Source organism: Enhydra lutris, unplaced genomic scaffold, assembly GCF_002288905.1.
Source record: "Enhydra lutris kenyoni isolate GAN:26980312 unplaced genomic scaffold, ASM228890v2 scaffoldscaffold79, whole genome shotgun sequence".
Lineage (NCBI taxonomy): Eukaryota > Metazoa > Chordata > Mammalia > Carnivora > Mustelidae > Enhydra > Enhydra lutris.
In genome coordinates, this window is record NW_019154163.1 from 5,478,195 (window position 1) to 5,498,845 (window position 20,651).

Sequence of the window (20,651 nt, forward strand, 5' to 3'; positions counted from 1 at the left end):
CCAATCCATGAGCATGGAAAGTTTTTCTATTTCTTTGTATCTTTCTCAGTTTTTTTTCATGAGTACTTTATAGTTTTCTGAGTATAGATTCTTTGCCTCTTTGTTTAGGTTTACTCCTAGGTATCTTACGATTTTGGGTGCAATTGTAAATGGAATTGACTCCTTAATTTCTCTTTCTTCTGTCTTCTTGTTGGTGTATAGAAATGCAACTGATTTCTGTGCATTGACTTTATATCCTGACACTTTACTGAATTCCTGTACAAGTTCTAGCGGTTTTGGAGTGGAGCGTTTTGGGTTTTCCATGGAAAGTATCATATCCTCTGCAAAGAGTTGAGAGTTTGACTACTTCTTTGCTGATTCCGATGCCTTGAATTTCTTTTTGTTGTCTGATTGCTGAAGCTAGGACTTCTAGTACTATGTCGAATAGCAGTGGTTGCTGTGTTCCTGACCTTAGTGGAAAAGCTCTCAGTTTTTCCCCATTGAGGATGATATTCGCTGTGGGTTTTTCATAGATAGCTTTGATGATACTGAGGTATGTATCCTCTATCCCTACACTCTGAAGAGCTTTGATCAAGAAAGGATGTTGTACTTTGTCAAATGGTTTTTCAGCATTTATTATATCATATGGTTCTTGTTCTTTCTTTTATTAATGTATTGTATCACATTGATTGATGTACGGATGTTGAACCAACCTTGCAACCCAGGAATAAATCCCACTTGGTCATGGTAAATAATTGTTTTAATGTACTGTTGGATCCTATTGGCGGCTAGTATTTTGGTGATAATTTTCACATCTGTGTTCATCAAGGATATTGGTCTGTAATTCTCTTTTTTGATGGGATCTTTGTCTGGTTTGGGGATCAGTGTAATGCTGGCCCCATGTCTTAAAAGTACACGGAGCATGGGGATGGGGGGCAAAGGCAGCAATGGCATTAACACAGGAGCATGGGGAGCCAGGCCAGCAGGGCCACAGGGCCCTGTACTTCTGTGGGAGCTTCCATGGTAGATGCGAGGACCAGGCACTGTACGGGGGTATGGTGTCTTGGCTGAGATGCTTCAAGGCGGTGCTCACGGAGCACATGGCAGCCACTGAGCTGGATGAGCTCAGGTAAGAGGCTAATGGGGGTGACAGGCTCATTTGTGAGGGGGACCTGGCCTAGCTGCAGCAGGCAGATGTGGTGGTGGAAGAAGTGACCCAGCCATTGCTGAGTATAGGCTATAAACTGGGTCAGGCTGTGGTTCTCAATATACATATCTTCAGCCTACTCTGTCCACAGTCTGGCCAAGTACTTTCAGCCATGATCCGAGGAATGGCAGACAGCTCCAGGTTCCAGGTGTTGGACTATGAAGAGGGACAGGTATAGAGGCCATGCTGGGTCAGTACTCTTAGGCTGACCCTTCCTAGCAGGTAGCTGCTTCCCCTGACAACAACCACTTGACTTAACACCACTCTACTACATTTCAATCTCCTTACTGGTTATGGGTCTGTTCAGGTTTTCTATTTCTTCCTGGTTCATTTTGGTGGTTTATACATCTCTAGGAATGCATCCATTTCTTCCAGATTTGTCTAATTTGCTGGTGTATAGTTGCTTGTAATATGTTCTTATAATTGTTGTATTTTTGTATTTTCTTTGTCTAGATTGAATATAGGCAGAATTATTCAAGATAAGATCAAAGGCTTTTTGCCAAGTTCTTTTCTTAATCCCTTTATTACCACTGGACATATGAGAGTGTGTATTTCATAGCACCTTGTCCTACAGTGAGCAGTCATTTTTCCCTTAAATATTTCATAGGCAGCCCCCCATGTTTAACACTTTGTAGCGTTTAATAAAGTTAGTTTCATATTCACTTCTTCAGGTATTTTATTTACTTTTTAGATGAAAATGTTCATATCTTTCATATTTTTTCAGAAGTTACTGTAAGGGAGTCAGAGTGAAGTAATGTGTTTTACATTGCTTTATTATTATTATTTTTTTTATATTTGTTTTTTTTAAAGATTTTATTTATTTATTTGACAGAGATCACAGGTAGGCAGAGAGGAAGGGAAGCAGGCTCCCAGCCGAGCAGAGAGCCCGATGTGGGGCTCGATCCCAGGACCCTGGGATCATGACCTGAGCTGAAGGCAGAGGCTTTAACCCACTGAGCCACCCAGGCGCCCCTTATTTATTTATTTTTTTTTTTTAGCACACATTTATCAACTAACCAAAGGAATGATCCTAATAAAGTCGTTTCTTGGGTAATTGCATGTAAAATGTTTGTGATAGAGATATTTGAACACAGTAATGCATTAAAAAAAGATGCATTTGCTCATTGAACGGAACTTGTTTATTTTAACACCTAATTACTCTAAGGTGATGGTGATATTTTTATTATACCTTTTTATACATCCCGGTGACTTTGTTCATAGTACATTCCATTATTAATATCCTTATCTTCCACTTTTCTTATTGTGCTTTTCTTCTAAGTCTGTTCCTGGTGTTAAGGCAATATACTATTTGTAAAGTTGAAGACGTTCTGAGTTTTTCTGCCATTGGTTGAAGTTTCCTCAAACTTCTTTCCCAGTTTATGAGAAAACTTCTAAAGTGCTCTCAGTTTTTATGGTGATAGATTTGCTATCGGATGTGTGACACAATCTGGCTTGGCCATTGTGCCCATTTTCCATAGTGTCACTCCCATTCGTACTTCTTGATATATTCATGAAAGTCTACTCTTCATATATTTCTTAAAACCATCTTCCTACAAGCTGCTGAATTGTAGCCATGGTGGGCATGAGGAACAGGGTCTGGTGAAGGAAGCAGGGCACTTGGTCTTGGGAAGTGTACTTTGCTTGACACCTTCTGATCCCAATTCCTATTCCACTGGACCAGGAGATACAGACCAGCCCCACCTAGGATGAAGGAATTGCTCGGGCATCTCTTGCAAGATAAGTTGTTCTCTCTCTCTTTCTTTTTTTTTTTTTTGTGTTGTTCTCTTTTAAACTTGTAATTTTAGGGGGGGCCTGGGTGGCTCATTTGGTTAAGCGTCTGCCTTTAGCTCCTGTTACGATCCCAGGGTACTGGAATCCAGTCCTGCATCAGGCTCCTTGCTCAGTGGGGAGCCTACTTCCTTCCTCTCCCTCTGCCCCTCTGCCTGCTTATGCTGCTTCTCTCTCTCTGTCAAATAATAAATAAAAATCTTACTTACTTTTCCTGATTGAGGAATGACCATTTATTAAAAAAACAAAGTTTTAATTTTAATTCTAGTTAGCTAACATACAGTTTAACATTAGTTTCAAGTGTGAAATATACTGATTGAACAATCCTCTGTATATTATTACCTGATGCTCATCACAAGTGCATGTCTCCGTCCTCATCACCTATTCAACCCATTCCTCCACTCATCTCCTCTCTGGTAACTGTCAGTTTGTTCTCTGCAATTAAGAGTCTGTTAATTTTTCTCTGTTTTATATTCCCCTTGCTCGTTTGTTTTATTTCTTAAATTCATATTGTTTGTTTTATTTCTTAAATTCCACATATGAGTGAAATCATATGGTATTTGTCTTTGACTTACTTTGCTCAGCATTATACTCCAGCTCCACTCATGTAATTGCAAATGGCAAGATTTCATTCTTATTTTTGGATGAGTAATTCATTTTATATGTGTATATATATATGTGTATGTGTCTGTATATATACACACACACAGACACATACATACACCACATCTTTTTTATCCATTCATCAGTTGATGAACACTTGGACTACTTCCATACCTTGGCTATTGTAAATAATGCTTCTATAAACATAGAGGTACATGTATCCCTTTGAATTAGTGTTTTTTATTTTTTGGGTATATACCCAGTAGTGTGATTGTTGGATCATAGGTAGATCTATTTTTAACTTTTTTCTTTTTTAAAGATTTTATTTATTTATTTGACAGACAGAGATCACAAGTAGGCAGAGAGGCAGACAGAGAGAGAGGAAGGGAAGCAGGCTCCCTGCTGAGCAGAGAGCCCGATGTGGGGCTCGATCCCAGGACCCTGGGATCATGACCTGAGCTGAAGGCAGAGGCTTTAACCCACTGAGCCACCCAGACGCCCCTATTTTTAACTTTTTGAGGGACCTCCTTACTGTTTTCTAGAGTGGCTGTACCAGTTTTCATTCCCACCAACAATGCATGAGGGTTCCTTTTTCTGCACATCCTTGCTACCACTGTTTTCTTCTGTTTTTGAATTTAGCCATTTTGACAGGTATGAGTTCATATTTCATTATAGTTTTGATTTGCATTTTCCTGATGATGAGTGACATTAAGCATCTTTTTTTTTTGTCTTTTGGCCATCTGAATGTCTTCTTTGGAGAAATGTCTGTTCATGTCTTCTGCTCATTTTTTAATTGGATTATTTGGTTTTGGATTTGTATAAGTTCTTTATGTATTTTGGATATTAACCCTTTATCAGATATGTAATTTGCAAATGTCTTCTCCCATTCATTAGGTTCCCTTTTAGTTTTGTTGATGTTTTCCTTTGCTGTGCAGGAGCTTTTTATTTTGATGAAACCCAGTAGTTTATTTTTGCTTTGTTTCCCTTGTCTCAGGAGACCTATCTAGTTGCTACAGCCGATATCAGGGACTTTACTACCTGTGCTTTCTTCTGAGATTTTAATGGTTTCTTATCTCACATTTAGGTCTTTTATCCATTTTGAAATGTCTTTGTGTGTGGTGTAAGAAAATAGTCCAGTTTCATTCTTTTGCATGTACCTGTCTAGTTTTCCAAACACCATTTGTTGAAGAGACTGTCCTTTCCCATTGGATATTCCTTCCTGCTTTGTTGAAGATTAATTGACCATATAGTTGTGGGTTTATTTCTGGGTTTTCTGTTCTGTTCTGTTTCTGTTTTTGTGCCAGTATCATACTGTTTTGAGAACTACAGCTTTGTAAAATAACTTGATATCCCGAATTGTGATACTTCTGGCTTTATTTTTCTTTTTTAAGATTGCTTTGGCTATTTGGGGTCTTTTTGGTCCCATACAAATTTTTAAGATTTTTTTGTTCTAGTTCTGTGAAAAATGCTACTGGAGTGCTTGTCTAGGTCAGTCAGTAGAGCATGGGACTCTTCATTTTTTTTAAAGATTTTATTTATTTATTTGACAGAGATCACAGGTAGGCAGAGAGGCAAGCAGAGAGAGAGGAGGAAGCAGGCTCCCTGCTGAGCAGAGAGCCCGATGCAGGGCTCGATCCCAGGACCCTGGGATCATGACCTGGGCCGAAGGCAGAGGCTTTAACCCACTGAACCACCCAGGCTCCCCGGGACTCTTCATTTTTGGGCTCTGAGTTCAAACCCCATGTTGGGCAGAGCTTACTTTAAAAAAAGCAAAGATTTGGTTTTAAAAATCAGTGTTGTTGGTATTTTGGTAAAGATTGCATTAAATGTGTGGTTTGCTTTGGGTAGTATAGACATTTTAACAATATCTGTTAATCTAATCCATGAGTATAGAATGTCTTTCTGTTTCTTTGTGTCCTCTTCAATTTGTTTCATCAGTGTTGTATAGTTTTTAGAGTACAGGTGCTTCACTTTGTTGTTAATTCCTAAGTGTCTTATTTTTGGTGCAACTGTAAATGAGATTGTTAGTTTTTCCTTCTACTACTTCATTATTGATATATAGAAATTCAACAGATTTCTGTATGTTGGTTTTGTATCCTGCGACTTTACTGAATTGATGTATCAGCTCTAGCATTTTTGTGTGTGTGTGGAATCTTTGGGTTTCCTATATAGAGTATCATGTCATCTGCAAATAATGAGTTTTACTTCTTCCTTACCAATTTGGATGCCCTTTATTTCTTTTTCTTGTCTGATTGCTGAGGCTAGGACTTCCAGTACTTTGTTGAATAAAAGTGGTGAGAGCGGACATCCCTATCTAGTTCCTGACCTTAGGGGCAAAGCTGTCAGTTTTTTCCCCATTTTTCCATTGGGGAAACTGGTATTAGCTGTGGGCTTTTCGTATGTGACCCTTATTATGTTGAAGTATATTCCCTTTAAACCTACTTTGTTGAGAGTTTATATCATAAATGGATGTTATACTTTGTTGATGCTTTTTTTTGCATATAGTGCAATCATCATATGGTTTTTATCCTTTCTCTTATTAATGTGATATATCACATTGCTTTATTTGTGAATATTGAACTACTCTTGAAACCCAGGAATAATCCCTCTTGATCATGGTGAGTGATTTTTTTTAAAGATTTTATTATTATTATTTACTTGACAGAAAGAGAGCACAAGCAGGGAGAGTTGTAGGCAGAAGGCGAGGGAGAAGGAAGCTCCCCGCTGAGCAAAGAGCCCGATGTGGGACTCGATCCCAGGAGCCTGGGATCATGACCTGAGCCAAAGGCAGATGCTTAACAGACTGAGCCACCCAGGCATCCTGGTGAATGATTTTTTTTTTAATGTACTGTTGGATTTGCCTTGCTAGTATTTTGTTGAGAATTTTTACATCTATGTTTATCAAGGATATTGGCTTTCAGTTCTCTTTTTTAGTTGTGTCTTTATCTGGTTTTGGTATTAGAGTAATGCTGGCCTCATAGTGTAGAGGTTTTAGTTCCTTTTCCTTTTTTTTTTTTAATAGTGTGAGGAAAATAGGTATTAACTCTCTCTCTCTCTCTCTCTCTTTTTTAGAAAGATTTTATTTATTTATTTATTTGACAGAGAGATCACAAGTAGTCAGAGAGGCAGGCCGGGTGTGGGGGGTGGGCGGTGGGTAGCAGGCTTCCTGCAGAGCAGAGAGCCTGACTCGGGGCTCCATCCCAGGACTCTGGGATCATGACCTGAGCCGAAGGCAGAGGCTTTAACCCACTGAGCCACCCAGGCGCCTGACTCTTAATTGTTTGGTAGAATTCACCTGTGAAGCCATCTGGTCCTGGACTTGTGTTTGTTGGGAGTTTTTTGATTACTGATTCAATTTCTTTGCTGGTTATTCATCTGTTCAAATTTTCTATTTCTTCCTGTTTCAGTTTTGGTGATTTATATGTTTCTAGGAATTTAAGATTTCTTGTAAATCGATTTGTTGTCCAATTTGTTGTTATTAATATTTTTCATAATATTCTCTTGTATTTCTCTGGTGTTGGTTGTTATTTCTTTTCTCTTATTTATGACTTTATTAATTTGAGTCCTTTCTCTTTTTTTCTTGATAAGTCTGGCTAGAGCTTTATCAATTTGTTGATCTTAGAAAAACCAGCTTCTGGTTTCATTGATCTGTTTTATTGTTTTTGTTTTTAGTTTCTGTATCATTTATTTCTGCTCTAATCTTTATTTTCTTTTGCTGGTTTTAGGTTTTGTTTGTTTTTCTTTCATTAGCTCCTTTAGGTTTAAGGTTAGGTTGTTTATTTGAGATTTTTCTTGCATCTCGATATATACCTCTATTGGTATAAGCTTTCCTCTTAGAACCACTTTTGCTTCCTCCCAGAGGTTTTGGACCATTGTGTTTTCATTTTCCTTTGTTTCCATGTCCTGTTTTATTTCTTCTTTGATTTCTTGGTTGACCCATTCATTGTTTAGTAGCATGTTATTTAATCTTCATGTATTTGTGGTCTTTCTAGATTTTTTCTTGTGGTTGACTTCTAGTTTCGGAATGTTGTGTTTAGAATATATGTATGGTATGACTTCAATATTTTTCAATTTGTTGGGGCTTGTTTTGTGGGCTTATATGAAGGTAAGTTGTTTTATTATTAAAATAAATGGCACTTAAAATTTAATGGTATTTCCTTCAGACTTTTATAATCCTAGAATTTTGTAAATGAAGCTGAAGTCCCATTTGAACTGTTTTTAGTCTATATTGATTCATGTGGTTCTGGATCATTTATTTAAGTGCTATATATGATTGTGTTGTGTGAACATACAGTCTATTCATTCTGTTTATTTGTGAATAATTGGGTTATTTCCAAATTTTCTCTAGTGTAAGCAATGCAGTTCTTTGTTTATATCTTTAGCGGCCATGTGCAACACAAACTCTTCCAATAACTTTATAATGTTTGTCTCATATATCAGAAAGTTTTTTAAGATATTTACCATTTTAACCATATTTAAGTGTGTGATTCATTGCCTTTAGATACGTACATTGACATTCTTGTACAATCATTATCGCTCTCCATTTCGAAAACATTTCCATAATTTTCAACACAAAACTGTTTCCATTAATGGTAACTGTGTATTACCTCCCCCTTCTAGCCTTGTAATATGCTTTCCTTTTCTATGAATTTGGCTATTTTAGGAACCTCAACTATGTGGAATTTATACAATATTTGTCCTATTGCTGTGTCTGGCTTACTCATTTAGTATAAGGTTTTCAAATTTCATTTATGTTATAGCATGTATCAGAATTTCATTCCTTTTTGGGGAATATCATTCCTTTTATTTCATGTATCTGTTGTGTTTTATTTTTCCATTTATCTGTCTTTGATGGATTTTGGTTATTTGTACCTTTGGTTCTTAAAAATAATGCTGGTATGAATGTTGGTGTGTAAGTCCCAGCTTTCATTTTCTTTTAGATACATACTTGGAGGTGGAATTGCTGGGTCATATGGCAATTCCATGTTTACTTTTTGAGGTATTACCATACTATTTTTCTCCAGTGTTTGAACCATTCAGTATTCCTACCAGCAGTACATTCAGTGTTCTAATTTCTCTACATCCTTATCAGGATTTGTTATTTTCCATTTTTTGGTAACATAAATAGGTGTGAAATGGTATCTCATTGTGGTTTTGATTTGCTTTTCCCTAATAATTAGCAATGTAGAGTCTCTTTATGTGTGTTCATTGGATATTTGTACATCTTTTCTTCTTGAGAAATATCTATTTAAGTCATTTACCTATTTTTAATTTTTTTTAAAGATTTTTATTTATTCATTTGACAGAGAAAGAGCACAAGCGGGGGATCAGCAGAAAGAGACAGAGGGAGAGGGAGAAGCGGACTCCTTGCCAAACAGGGAGCCTGATGCAGGGCTCGATCCCAGGACCTTGGGATCATGACCTGAGCTAAAGGCAGACACTTAACTGACTGAGCCACCCAGGCGCCCCTTAAATTTTTGTTGTTGTTGAGTTCTAGGATTTTCTTATGTTCTGGATATGAATACCATTTCAGATATATGATTTGGAAATATTTTCTCATATTCTCTGGGTTGTCTTTTCACTCTCTTGATGGTGTACTTTGATGCACAGAAGGTATTCATTTTGATGAAATCCAGTTTGTCTATTTTTTTTTCTTCTGTTGCATTGTACTTTTTGTGTCGTATTCAAGAAATCATCATGGAATATAATGTCATGAAGAATTTTTCCCTATGTTTTCTTCCAGAAATTTAATAGTTTTAGCTACTGTGTTTAGTTTTTTGATGCTTTTTGTGTTAATTTTTATGTATGATGTCAGGCAAGGGTCCAGCTTCAGTCTTTGGCATGTGGATCCAGTTTTCCTAGCACTATTTATTGAAAGAACTGCCCTTTCTCAATTGAATATCTCAACACCCCTGTTGAAAATCATTGACCATATCTATACAAGGGTTTAGTTTTGAGTTCTCTATTCCAGCGGTCTGTATATTTGTCCTTTTGTCCAGACCACACTGTTTCGATTATTTTAGCTCTGCTGTTTGTTTTGAAATCAAGAAGTGTGAGTTCTCCAACTTTCTTCTTTTTCATGATTGTTTTGGTGCTTTGGGATTCCATGAGCTTCTCCATGAATTTTAGGATGGGTTTCTCTATTTTTGCAAAAAATGCGTTGGGATTTTGATAGGGGTTGAAACGAATCTCTAGGTAGTTTGTGTAATATTGTTATTTTAACAGTATTTACTTTTTCTAATCCCTCAACACAGGGTTTCCATTTATATGTGTCTTTAATTTCTTTGAGTAGTGAAAACAGTGCTGTTTTGCAATCTTCACTGTACAAATCTTTCGCCTTCTTGGTTAAATTAATTCTAAAATATTTCACTGTTTTCAATGCTATTAAATGGAATCAGTTTCTTAATTTCCATTTTGGACTGTTCATTGTTTGTGTATAGAAGTGCAACTGGTTTTTGTGTGTTGATTTTGTATCCACTAACTTTACTGAATTTGTTTATTAACTGTCTCAGAAATTTTTTGTGATATAGTTGAGGTTTTCTGCATATAAGTTGCCATCTTGTGAACAGAGATAATGTAACTCTTTCCTGCTTGGATAATAGTATTTTTGTCAGTGCTATTTTAAACAATCATGTGAACAAAAATTTTAAATTACTTACTGTTCATTTTTCCAGAAAAACCATTTTGGTCAATGTGATCATACCCATGATCGTATAACTAAATTTCAGAGACTGTGTGGTCCATTGTTGTGTCTTAAGCACAGCAGCCCATCTATGGGAACAGGTAGATGAATGAATTGAAAGTGAAAAATAGTTATGTAAGACATTATCATTGAAGGAAAGTGGGTAATGAATACACAGAAGCTTTCTTAAAACTGCATGTGAATCTACATTTATCTCATGATAAAAAATTTAATTTAAAAAGAGGCTAGTTCCTCTGTGCATCAACATCTCCAAAATAATAGTACAAAAGAATACACATAAAATATTTGGAATTCTACAGTTCCTTGTGGGAAAAAAATATAGTAAAATATCCAAGGGAAAGAAATTAGCCTGTAGTTATGAATACTGAAATTAGGACTCAAAACTTGTCTAAAATCTTGTCATTGATGATGTGATTAGTTTACAGGAAGAATTAAATTTTTTTTGATCTACCTGCAGATAGGCAGGTCAGATTTCACAGGTCATCTTCATCAAGCCACTGTTAAAATTGTGTGACTATAAGCATGAAGGCTGAACACATTGTTTCTCAATAGAGATTTTTAACCATTCCTGAAGGATGGCTTTAAGGGCTTATTTAGCATATATAATTAAGTAATGTGTGTAGTACTGGTTGAGTCAGCTTCATATTTTGGTAGAGAGAGGAAGAAAGTGACAACTATGTCTAGATTTAATAAAAAATATCATTCGTAATAGTTCATAGTTATAAAACTGATTATTAGTTAATGTGTGTGGTTTTGTCTTAGGAAGATTGTTCACTTTACAGAAGGATTGATAAATGTTGCCTTTTTAAATAGTTGGTGTTGGTGTGTTTAAAATACTATTTCCACAAATGAGACTTACACAATGCAAAGATTATCTCTAAAGTGTGATTCCAGTTTCTCTAAACCCTTGCCAACCCTTACTTTTCATTTAAAAATTATTATATCCACCCTAATGAGTGTAAAATAGTATCTTGTGGTTTTGATTTGCATTTTTCTAATGACTAATAATCTTGAACATTTTTCATGTGTTTACTGGCGCTTTGTATATCTTCTTTGGAGAAGTGTATATCTATGTTCTTTGTCCGTTTTTTTTTAGGATTTTATTTATTTGAGAGAGAATGAAAGAGAGCCAGCAAGCTTGAGGTGGGGGAGGGTCAGAGGGAGAAGCTGACTCCCTGTTGAGCAGGGAGCCTGATGTGGACTTGATCCTGGGACTCCAGATCCTGGGACTCCAGAATCGTGACCTGAGCTGGAGGCAGTTGCCTAACCAACTAAGCCACCCAGGTGCCTATGTCCTTTGCCCATTTTTAAATTGGGTCCTTTGTTTTTTTATTGTTAAATTATAAAAATTATTTATTAAAAGGATTAAAAATCTATTTTTTAATTTTTTAAGAAGATTTTATTTATTTATTTTACAGAGAGAGACACAGTGAGAGAGAGGGAACACAAGCAGGGGGAGAGAGAGAAGCAAGCTTCCTGCTGAGCAGGGATCCTGAGGCAGGGCTCAATACCAGGACCCTGGGATCATGGCCTGAGCCAAAGGCAGCTGTTTAAGGACTGAGCCACCCAGGTGTCCAGTAAAAAGCCTTTAAGGAAGATATACCATCTTATTTGAAGGATATATATATTATGCAAAAGGATATTAATACCTTTTCAGATGTATGATTTGAAAATAGTTTTCTTCAGTTGTATGACTCATCTCTTCACTTTCTTAATGGTATCTTTGAATACACAAAAGTTTTAAATTTCAGTCGTCAGTTTTATCTATTTTTCCTCTTTTAAGTTTAGTAAATCCTGTATTAGAAATGGGATACATGTTTATTTTGTGCATTCTTTTAAGGTTTCAGCTTTTATAAATCTGTTGGGTTACAGATATACCTATTAATATAACTTAGCAGGATATGCTGTAATGATTTAGTTACATAAATATTTCCCTGGGAATCTGTGAGCTCTACTAAGTTCTGTTTTGGATTTTCTTCATCTTTTTGTCATTAATTATTCTGTGACAAGCAGAAGATAGAGTGATTTAAAAAATACAGAAGGCTTCCAGGGAGTAAGTATTTAGTAAATATATTTGATACATTATTATTATTTTAAGTGATGTAAAGCAAAGTCATGTCAGCATTTTACTCATGTTTTCAAATCTTTAGTGAAATAATGAAAATTCATTTACTTTTATTTTGAATATGTATTCGTCAGACCACTTACAGTATAGGTATGTTTTCAGGTTGTTAGACCTTTACATTTGATTAAATACATGACAGGCTAATTAAAGAAGTTCTTTAAATTTTTGTTTTGATAGTGAAAGCAAGTTGAATACATTGGTGCAGAAGCTTCATGACTTCCTGGCACACTCATCAGAAGAATCTGAAGAAACAAGTTCTCCTCCAAGACTTGTGATGAACCAAAGCACAGGTAAATTGAGAAATAATGTGCAATATCTTCTAGTCTATTTTCCATTTAGTTTTGGGAGGGAGCAGCTATTGAAGGGTTTATTAGCCCTTCTGAAACTAGTGTTTAGCTGGTATCTGATAAGTGGAGATTTTAATTTAGATAAGTAAAATGTAAGGTTATATGGATAGGTGCTTAGAGAAGGATGCACTATGATTTTATGCATAATGGAGATATCTTATAGCATGGGTGATAAATGTTCACTATGAAAAATAGGTAGTATTAGAAGAGGTGGGAGCAGTATAGAAATATATTAGTTATTTGTGTATATGAGTTAAGTTTTTTTTTTAAAGATTTTATTTATTCATTTGACAGACAGAGATCACAAGTAGGCAGAGAGGCAGGCAGAGAGAGGAGGAAGCAGGCTCCCTGCTGAGCAGAGAGCCCGATGCCCGGCTAGATCCCAGGACTCCGGGATCATGACCTGAGCTGAAGGCAGAGGCTTTAACCCACTGAGCCACCCAGGCGCCCCGAGTTAAATTTTTTTTTTAAAGATTTTATTTATTTGTCAGAGAGATTGAGAGAGAGAGAACAAGCAGGCAGAATGGCAGGCAGAGGCAGAGAGAGAAGCAGGCTCCCTGACGAGCAAGGAGCCTGATGGGGGACTTGATCCCAGGACCCTGGGATTATGACCTGGGCTGAAGGCAGCAGCTTAACTGACTGAGCCACCCAGGCGCCCCGAGTTAAATTTTTTTTTAAAGATTTTATTTATTTATTTGACAGACAGAGATCACAAAGGCAGAGAGGCAGGCAGAGAGAGAAGAAGGGAAGCAGGCTCCCTGCTGAGCAGAGAGCCGGATGCGGGGCTCAATCCCGGGACCCTGAGATCATGACCTGGAGCTGAAGGCAGAAGCTTTAACCCACTGAGCCACCCAGGCACCTCTATGAGTTAAATTTTTACATTGTTTCATAACTTCTCTGAATAGAATTGGTGCATTTTTTCTTTTTTTTTTTAAAGATTTTATTTATTTATTTGACAGAGATCACAAGTAGGCAGAGAAGCAGGCAGAGAGAGAGGAGGAAGCAGGCTCCCTGCTGAGCAGAGAGCCCGATACGGGGCTTGATCCCAGGACCCTGGGATCATGACCTGAGCCGAAAGCAGAGGCTTTAACCCACTGAGCCACCCAGGTGTCCCTGGTGCATTTTTTCTTAACAAAAAAGTCTCAATACCTCCTTTCTACCTCCTTTTCTCCTTTTTAAAAGTGTCCTGTATCATGTGATGATCATTTTTGAGGTTTTCAAGGGTGGCTACATATGTAAGAGCTGAATACACACACACCCACACACACACCCCGCACATGCACATGCACCACAAATACAGTATGTACAAAAAGTATAAGAGAAGTAGACCACAGTAAGAAGTTCAGCCGTATGTGTAATTAGAATCTCAGAAGGGAGAAAAGATAGAATGGGTCAGAAACCTAGCTGAGCATTTTCTGAAAGTGATGAAAGGCATCAAGCCATGGATTCATGAAACTCTGTGAACCTCAAGCAGGATAAATATAAAGAAAATAATAACTAGATATATTATAATTAAGCTCCTAAAGAACAAAAAACCAAGAGAAAAACTTATAAGCAAACAGGAAAAAAAATTACTGCTTTCAAAGGAAAAGCAAAAACAATGATAGTACAGTCAACAACATGAATGATAGAAGCTACATGATAATGAAATGATTTCTTTAAAGTACGAAATGAAAATAATTGCTAACTTGGAACTGTATATGCATATGCAGTGAAATCATCTTTCAAAAGTGAAGCTGGAGTTAATATAGACAAAAAATGAGAACTCTGTCGTGTCAGTAGACCTACAATAGATGAAATATTAAAGGGTTTTCTTAAATCAGAAGGAAAATAATTTGAAATGGCAACACCTAAATGTAAGAAGTATTGAATAATGGGAATGGTAAGTAGGTGGGTAAAACTAAATATATAGTGTTATCTAATCCATAGTCCTTATTCTTAATTCAAAAATTGCCCCAACAGTGTTTTTATAGATAAATTTTTCCTCCCAAGTCAAGTATCCACCTGAAGACAACATATATAGGCAGCAGATAGTTGTCTTGTCTGTCTTTTTATTTTTATTTTATTTTTAAAAAGATTTTATTTATTTATTTGAGAGAGTGTGCACGCAAGAGAAGAGTGGTAGGAAGAGGAAGGGGGAAAGAGTCTCAAGCAGACTCTGTGCTGAATGTGGATGATGGGGTCGCTCTCACCACCCATGAGATCATGACCTGAGCCGGAACCAAATTGGATGCTTAACTGACTGAGCTAACCAGGCGCCCCTCTTTAGTTCTTTTATTTTTTTTAAGAAGATTTTATTTATTTATTTGACAGAGAGACTGAGAGAGGGAACACAAGCAGGGGGAGTGGGAGAGGGAGAAGGCGGCTTCCTGCAGAGTTGGGGAACCCGACAAGGGGCTCGATCCCAGGACCCTAGGATCATGACCTGAGCCAAAGGCAGATGCTTAATGACTGGGCCACCCAGGCACCCCCACTTTAGTCCTTTTAAATCTAAAACCATTTCTTTGTCTGTTGGAGCCATGATACTTTTGAAATGTACAGGTCTATTACATTGGTGGCATTGATGTGAATTTGTCTGATTAGTTAAATTGGATTTCAGGTTATTTATTTTTGTTGGGGTTAATATGTGGTGTGGTATTCTTGTCAGTACATCATATCACAAGGCACATGATATAATTTTTTCTATTTTTTAAAGCTTTATTTTTTTAAAGATTTAATTTATTTGACAGAGAGTGCACATAAGTCCACAAGCAGGGGGAGCAGCAGGCAGAGGGAAAGGCAGAAGCAGGCCCCCTGCTGAGCAGGGAGGCTGATGTGGGCTCCATCCCAGGACCCTGGCATGATGGATGACCTGACCCAAAGGCAGATGCTTAACTGACTGAGCCACCCATGCACCCCTGTAATTTTTTCTTTTATTGGTGATATTAACTTAGGTTACTTGACTGTGGTTGTTATGCTGGATTAATCCACTACAAATTTAATGATTTATTCCTTTCTAACTAATAAGTAATTCGTAGGATATTACTGTGAAACTCTTTAGGTATTCTTTTTCATTATCAAAACTTAACTTACGTGTTTTCTGTTGCAAATATCCCCAAACATGGCAGCTTATAATTATCCAAATGTATTATTTCACAGTTCTTTAGGTCAGGAGTTCAGTGAGCCTTTCTGGGCTCTCCTTAGGGTATCACAAGGTTAAAGTTAACGTATCATTGAGACTGTGTTCCTTTCTGAAAGCTCTGTGGAAAAATCCATGTCTGTGCTCATTTAGGTTGTTGCCAGAATTCAAGTCCTTGTGGTTATAGGTCTAAGGTTCCCATTTCTTGCTGGCTGTTGGCCAGGTTCCTCTGTCTTAGCTTAAGGCTGTTTGTATTTCTTCTCTAATGGCCCCCTCCATGTTCAAAGCCAGCACGTTGAGTCTCATGCTTTGAATATAACTCCTTTGCTTTCTTCTTCAGCCATCATCTGGAGAAATTTATCTATTGTTAAGACTCGTGATTACACTAGCCAAATTCCTTTCACCCCTCCCTCCAATTCTTAAGGTCAGTGGTGCTGTTTTACATAGTACAGTCATGGAAGTGGCATTTCCTCACATTCATAGGTTCTGGAGATTAGGGAGCATGAAATCTTGGGGGCCATATGTAGAAATTCGGCATACTGTAGTATCCATTCATGATTCTTGGCTGAATGATATATTGCTTTGATGGGTTCCAAATGCTGAATAATTTTTATTATTTATATGTTTTAGTTGATATATTGCTATAAGTATATGGGAGGGCTTTACGTTCTATTCTCTCTTCATTTGTTTAATTTGTATATGCTAATATTCTTTCTTTGTTAATATCTCTATCATTATTTATTTCAGTATTCTTTTGTATCACTTGTGGCAAGTGGGAGGCCCTTCTGTGTGGCTCCCGCTAACCCTTTTACACATCACCATCCTAGAGCACTTCATTACTTTCTGCCCTCATAAGATGTTGAATGTATATTTTGCATTGTCCTTTACCTGGCCCAGAAATCAGTTATTTCTCCAAGGAGTTCCAGTTCCTTTTAGTGAGATACTTTTTTTTAGAAAACAACGTCTGGTTGTACAGTGTTCTGTTCATTCTCTCCAGGACATCTTTGGTTACAGGCCCTTTCACAGAGAAAGTGGATATCTGTGTTAATATTTTCATGAATTGATATTGATAGTTTTGTTTTTTCATTAATTTATTTTTAAATTCTAGTATAACTAAAATTCAGTTTTATATTATTTTCAGTTGTACAGTATAGTGATTCAGCAATTCTGCACATTAAGAGTGCTCTTAGTCCCTTTCACTTACTTCACCTACCCACCTGCCCTCTGGTAACCACCAATTTCTTTTCTTTTGTTTGTGACTTTTTTTCTTTGTTTTGTTTCTTAAATTCCACATACAAGTGAAATCATATAGTATTTGTCTTTGACTGACTGACTTTGCTTGGCTTAGCACTATATCCTTTAGATCTATCCATGTTATTGCAAATGGTAACATTTCATTCTTTTTTATGGCTGAGTAATATTCCATGGTAGATACATACCACATTGTCTTTATTCATCTATTGATGGATACTTGGGTTGCTTCCATATATTGGCTATTGTAAATAATCTGCAGTAAACATAGGTGTGCACATACCTTTTCAAATTAGTGTTTTTGTGTTTTGGGGTTAATACCCAGTGGTGGAATTACTGGATCATATGGTTATTCCAATTTTAGTTTTTTGAGGAACCTCTCTGTGGTTTTCAATAGTGGCTGCACAGTTTGCATTCTTGGCAACAGTGCACAAGGGTTCCTTTTTCTTTACATCCTTGCAAACACTTGTGGTTTCTTGTGCTTTAGATTTCTTCTGTTCTGACAGGTCTGAGGTGATATCTCATTGTGGTTTTGATTTGCATTTCCTTGATGATGAGTTGATGTTGAACATCTTTTCATGTTGGCCATCTCTATGTATTCTTTGGAAAAAATTTTTCTTGATGTCTTTTGCCCATTTTTAAATAGGATTATCTGTGGGTTTTTTTTTTTTTGGGTGTTGAGGTGTGTAAGTTCTTTATATATTTTGGATACTAACCCATTATTGGATATGTCATTTGCAAATATCTTCTCCCACTCAGTAGGTTGCCTTTTAGTTTTGTTGATTGTTTCCTTTGCTGTGCAGAAGATTGTGTTTTGATGTAGTTCCCATAGTTTATTTTTGATTTTGTTTCCCTTGCCTCAGAAGACTTACCTAGAAAAATGTTGCTATGGTGGATGTCAGAGAAATTACTGTGTTCTCTTCTAGGATTTTTATGGTTTCAGATCTCACATTTAGGTCTTCAGTGCATTTTGAGTTTATTTCTGTGTATGGTATAAGAAAGTGGTCCAGTTTCATTCTTTTTTTTTTTTAAAGATTTTTATTTATTTATTTATTTATTTGACAGAGAGAGAGAGAGAGAGAGAGAGAGATATCGCAAGTAGGCAGAGAGGCAGGCAGAGAGAGAGGAGGAAGCAGGCTCCCTGCTGAGCAGAGAGCCAGATGCAGGACTCCATCCCAGGACCCTGAGATCATGACCTGAGTTGAAGGCAGAGGCTTAACCTACTGAGCCACCCAGGCACCCTCATTCTTTTGACTATTGTCTGGTTTTCCCAGTATTTGTTGAAGAGACTTTTTCCCATTGCATATTCTTGTCTCTTTTGTTGAAAATTAATCAACCATATAATCTTGGATTTATTTCTGGGCTATTATATTCCATTAATCTATGTGTATTTTATTGTGTCTGTACCATACTTTTGATTACTACAGCTTTGTAGTATATCTTGTTCTTCCTTTTCAAGATTGCATTGGTTATTTGGGGGCTTCTGTGGTTCTGTACAAATTTTGGGATTGTTTGTTATAGTTCTGTGAAAAACGCTGTTGGTATTTTGATAGGGATTGCATTAAATGTGTAGATTGCTTTGGTTAATATAGACATTTTAACAGTGTATGTTCTTCCAATCAATGAGCATGGAATGTTTTTCCATTTCCTTGTGTCCTTTCTTTCACAAGTGTTCTTTAGTTTTCAGAGCACATATCTTTTGCCTTTTTGGTTAGGTTTATTCCTAGGTTCTTCTTGGTTTTGGTAAAATTATAAATGGGATTATTTTTTAGTATTTTTTAAGAAATTTTAGAAAAATTTTAGAAAATTTTTTCTAGTACCTCATTATTAGTGCATAGAAATTCAGCAGATTTCTATAGGTTGATTTTATATCCTGCAACTTTATTGAATTTGTATATCAATTTTACTAGTTTTTTGTTGGTCTTTAGAGTTTCCTTTATTATAGTATCATGTCATCTGGAAATAGTAGAAGTTTGTCTACTTCCTTACCAATTTGGATGGTTTTTATTTCTTTTTATTTTCTGATTCCTATGGCTAAGACTTGCAGTACTATATTCTGTAATAGTGATAAGGGTGGACATCCCATGTTTTGTTCTTCACCTTAGGGGAAAAGCTCCCAGTTCTTTCCCCATTAACGATGATGGCAGCTATGTTTTTTTTTTTTTTTATAAATGGCCTTTATTATTTTGAGGTATGTTCCCACTAAACCTACTTTGAGTGTTTTTGTCATGAATGGATGTCGTACTTTGTTGAATCCTTTTTCTGCACCTTTTGATATTATCATATGGTTTTTATCCTTTCTATATTGAATGAGATGTATCTCATTGACATATTTGTGTATATTGACTCACCTTGCATCCCAGGAATAAATCCTGCCTGATCATGGTAAATGATTCTTTAATGTATTGTTGGATTCACTTTCCTAATATTTGGTGAGGAATTTTGCATCTCTGTTCACCAGGGATATTGCCCTTTGGTACTCTTTTTTTAGTGGAGGCTTTATCTGGTTTTGGGGTTACACTGGCCTGATTGAATGAGTTTGAAAGCTTTTTTTCCTCTTCTACTTTTTGGAATAGTTGAGAAGAATAGGTATTAACTCTTCAGATGTTTGGTAGAATTCACCTGTGAACCATCTGATTGTGGATTTAGTTTTCCAATCTGTTTTTGAATACAGATTCAGTCTTAATGCTGGTATTAGTCTGCTCAAATCAAATTTCTTACTGATTCACTTTTGGGAGATTATGTTTCTAGGAATTTTTCCATTTCTTGTAGGCTGTTCAGTTTGTTGGCATATACTTTTTCATAATATTCTTGTATAATCCTTTGTATTTCTGTGTCGTTGGTTGTTATTTCAACTCTTTTCATTTCCAGTTCTATGTTCTCCCTCTTTATTTTTTGATGAGTCTGGATAAGGTTTTCAATTTTGTTGATTTCTTCAAACAACCAGCTCCTGGTTTCAATGATCTGTTGTATTTTGTTTCTTTTTTACTTCTGCTCTTATTTTTATTTTTAAAGATTTACTTACTTATTTGACAGAGCACATGCGTGCAAGCGATGGGAGGGGCAGAGAGATGCAGACCCCCATACGAGTGGGGAGCGTGATGCAGGTCTTCATCTTCTAACTGGGAAGATCATGACCTGGGCCTAAACCAGGAGTTGGGCCCTCAACGAGTGAGCCACTCAGGTGCCCATATTTCTGCTCTTATTTTTATTATTTCCTTCTGCTGTTAGGGTTTAAGTTGTTATTCTTTTTCTAGTTCCTTTAGGTGTAAGTTTATTTGGGGTTTTTCATACTTCTTGAGGTAGGCCTGTTTTGCTATAAACTTCCTTCTTGGAACAGCTGTGTCTGAAAGATTTTGGACTATTGTGTTTTTGTTTTCACTTGTTTACATTTATTTTTAGTTCCTCTTGGATTTCTTGTTTATTTGTCTCATTTACTGTTAATTAGCACGTTATTTAATCTTCATTTTTTTTAAGATTTTATTTATTTATTTGACAGAGATCACAAGTAGGCAGAGGAAGGCAGAGAG

At 36.5% G+C, this 20,651-nt stretch overlaps 1 protein-coding gene across 5 annotated transcripts in view; it reads left to right on the forward strand.

Annotated features, from left to right (window-relative positions):
• LOC111160945 (ATRX, chromatin remodeler) overlaps positions 1 to 20,651 on the forward strand; it is a 298,603-nt gene that overhangs the window by 43,507 nt on the left and 234,445 nt on the right. For all 5 annotated transcript variants that reach the window (XM_022524346.1, XM_022524345.1, XM_022524347.1 and 2 more), the window contains exon 2: positions 12,583 to 12,695. In XM_022524346.1, coding sequence (XP_022380054.1) covers positions 12,583 to 12,695 — 113 coding nt within the window. The remainder of the gene's footprint in view (positions 1 to 12,582; positions 12,696 to 20,651) is intronic.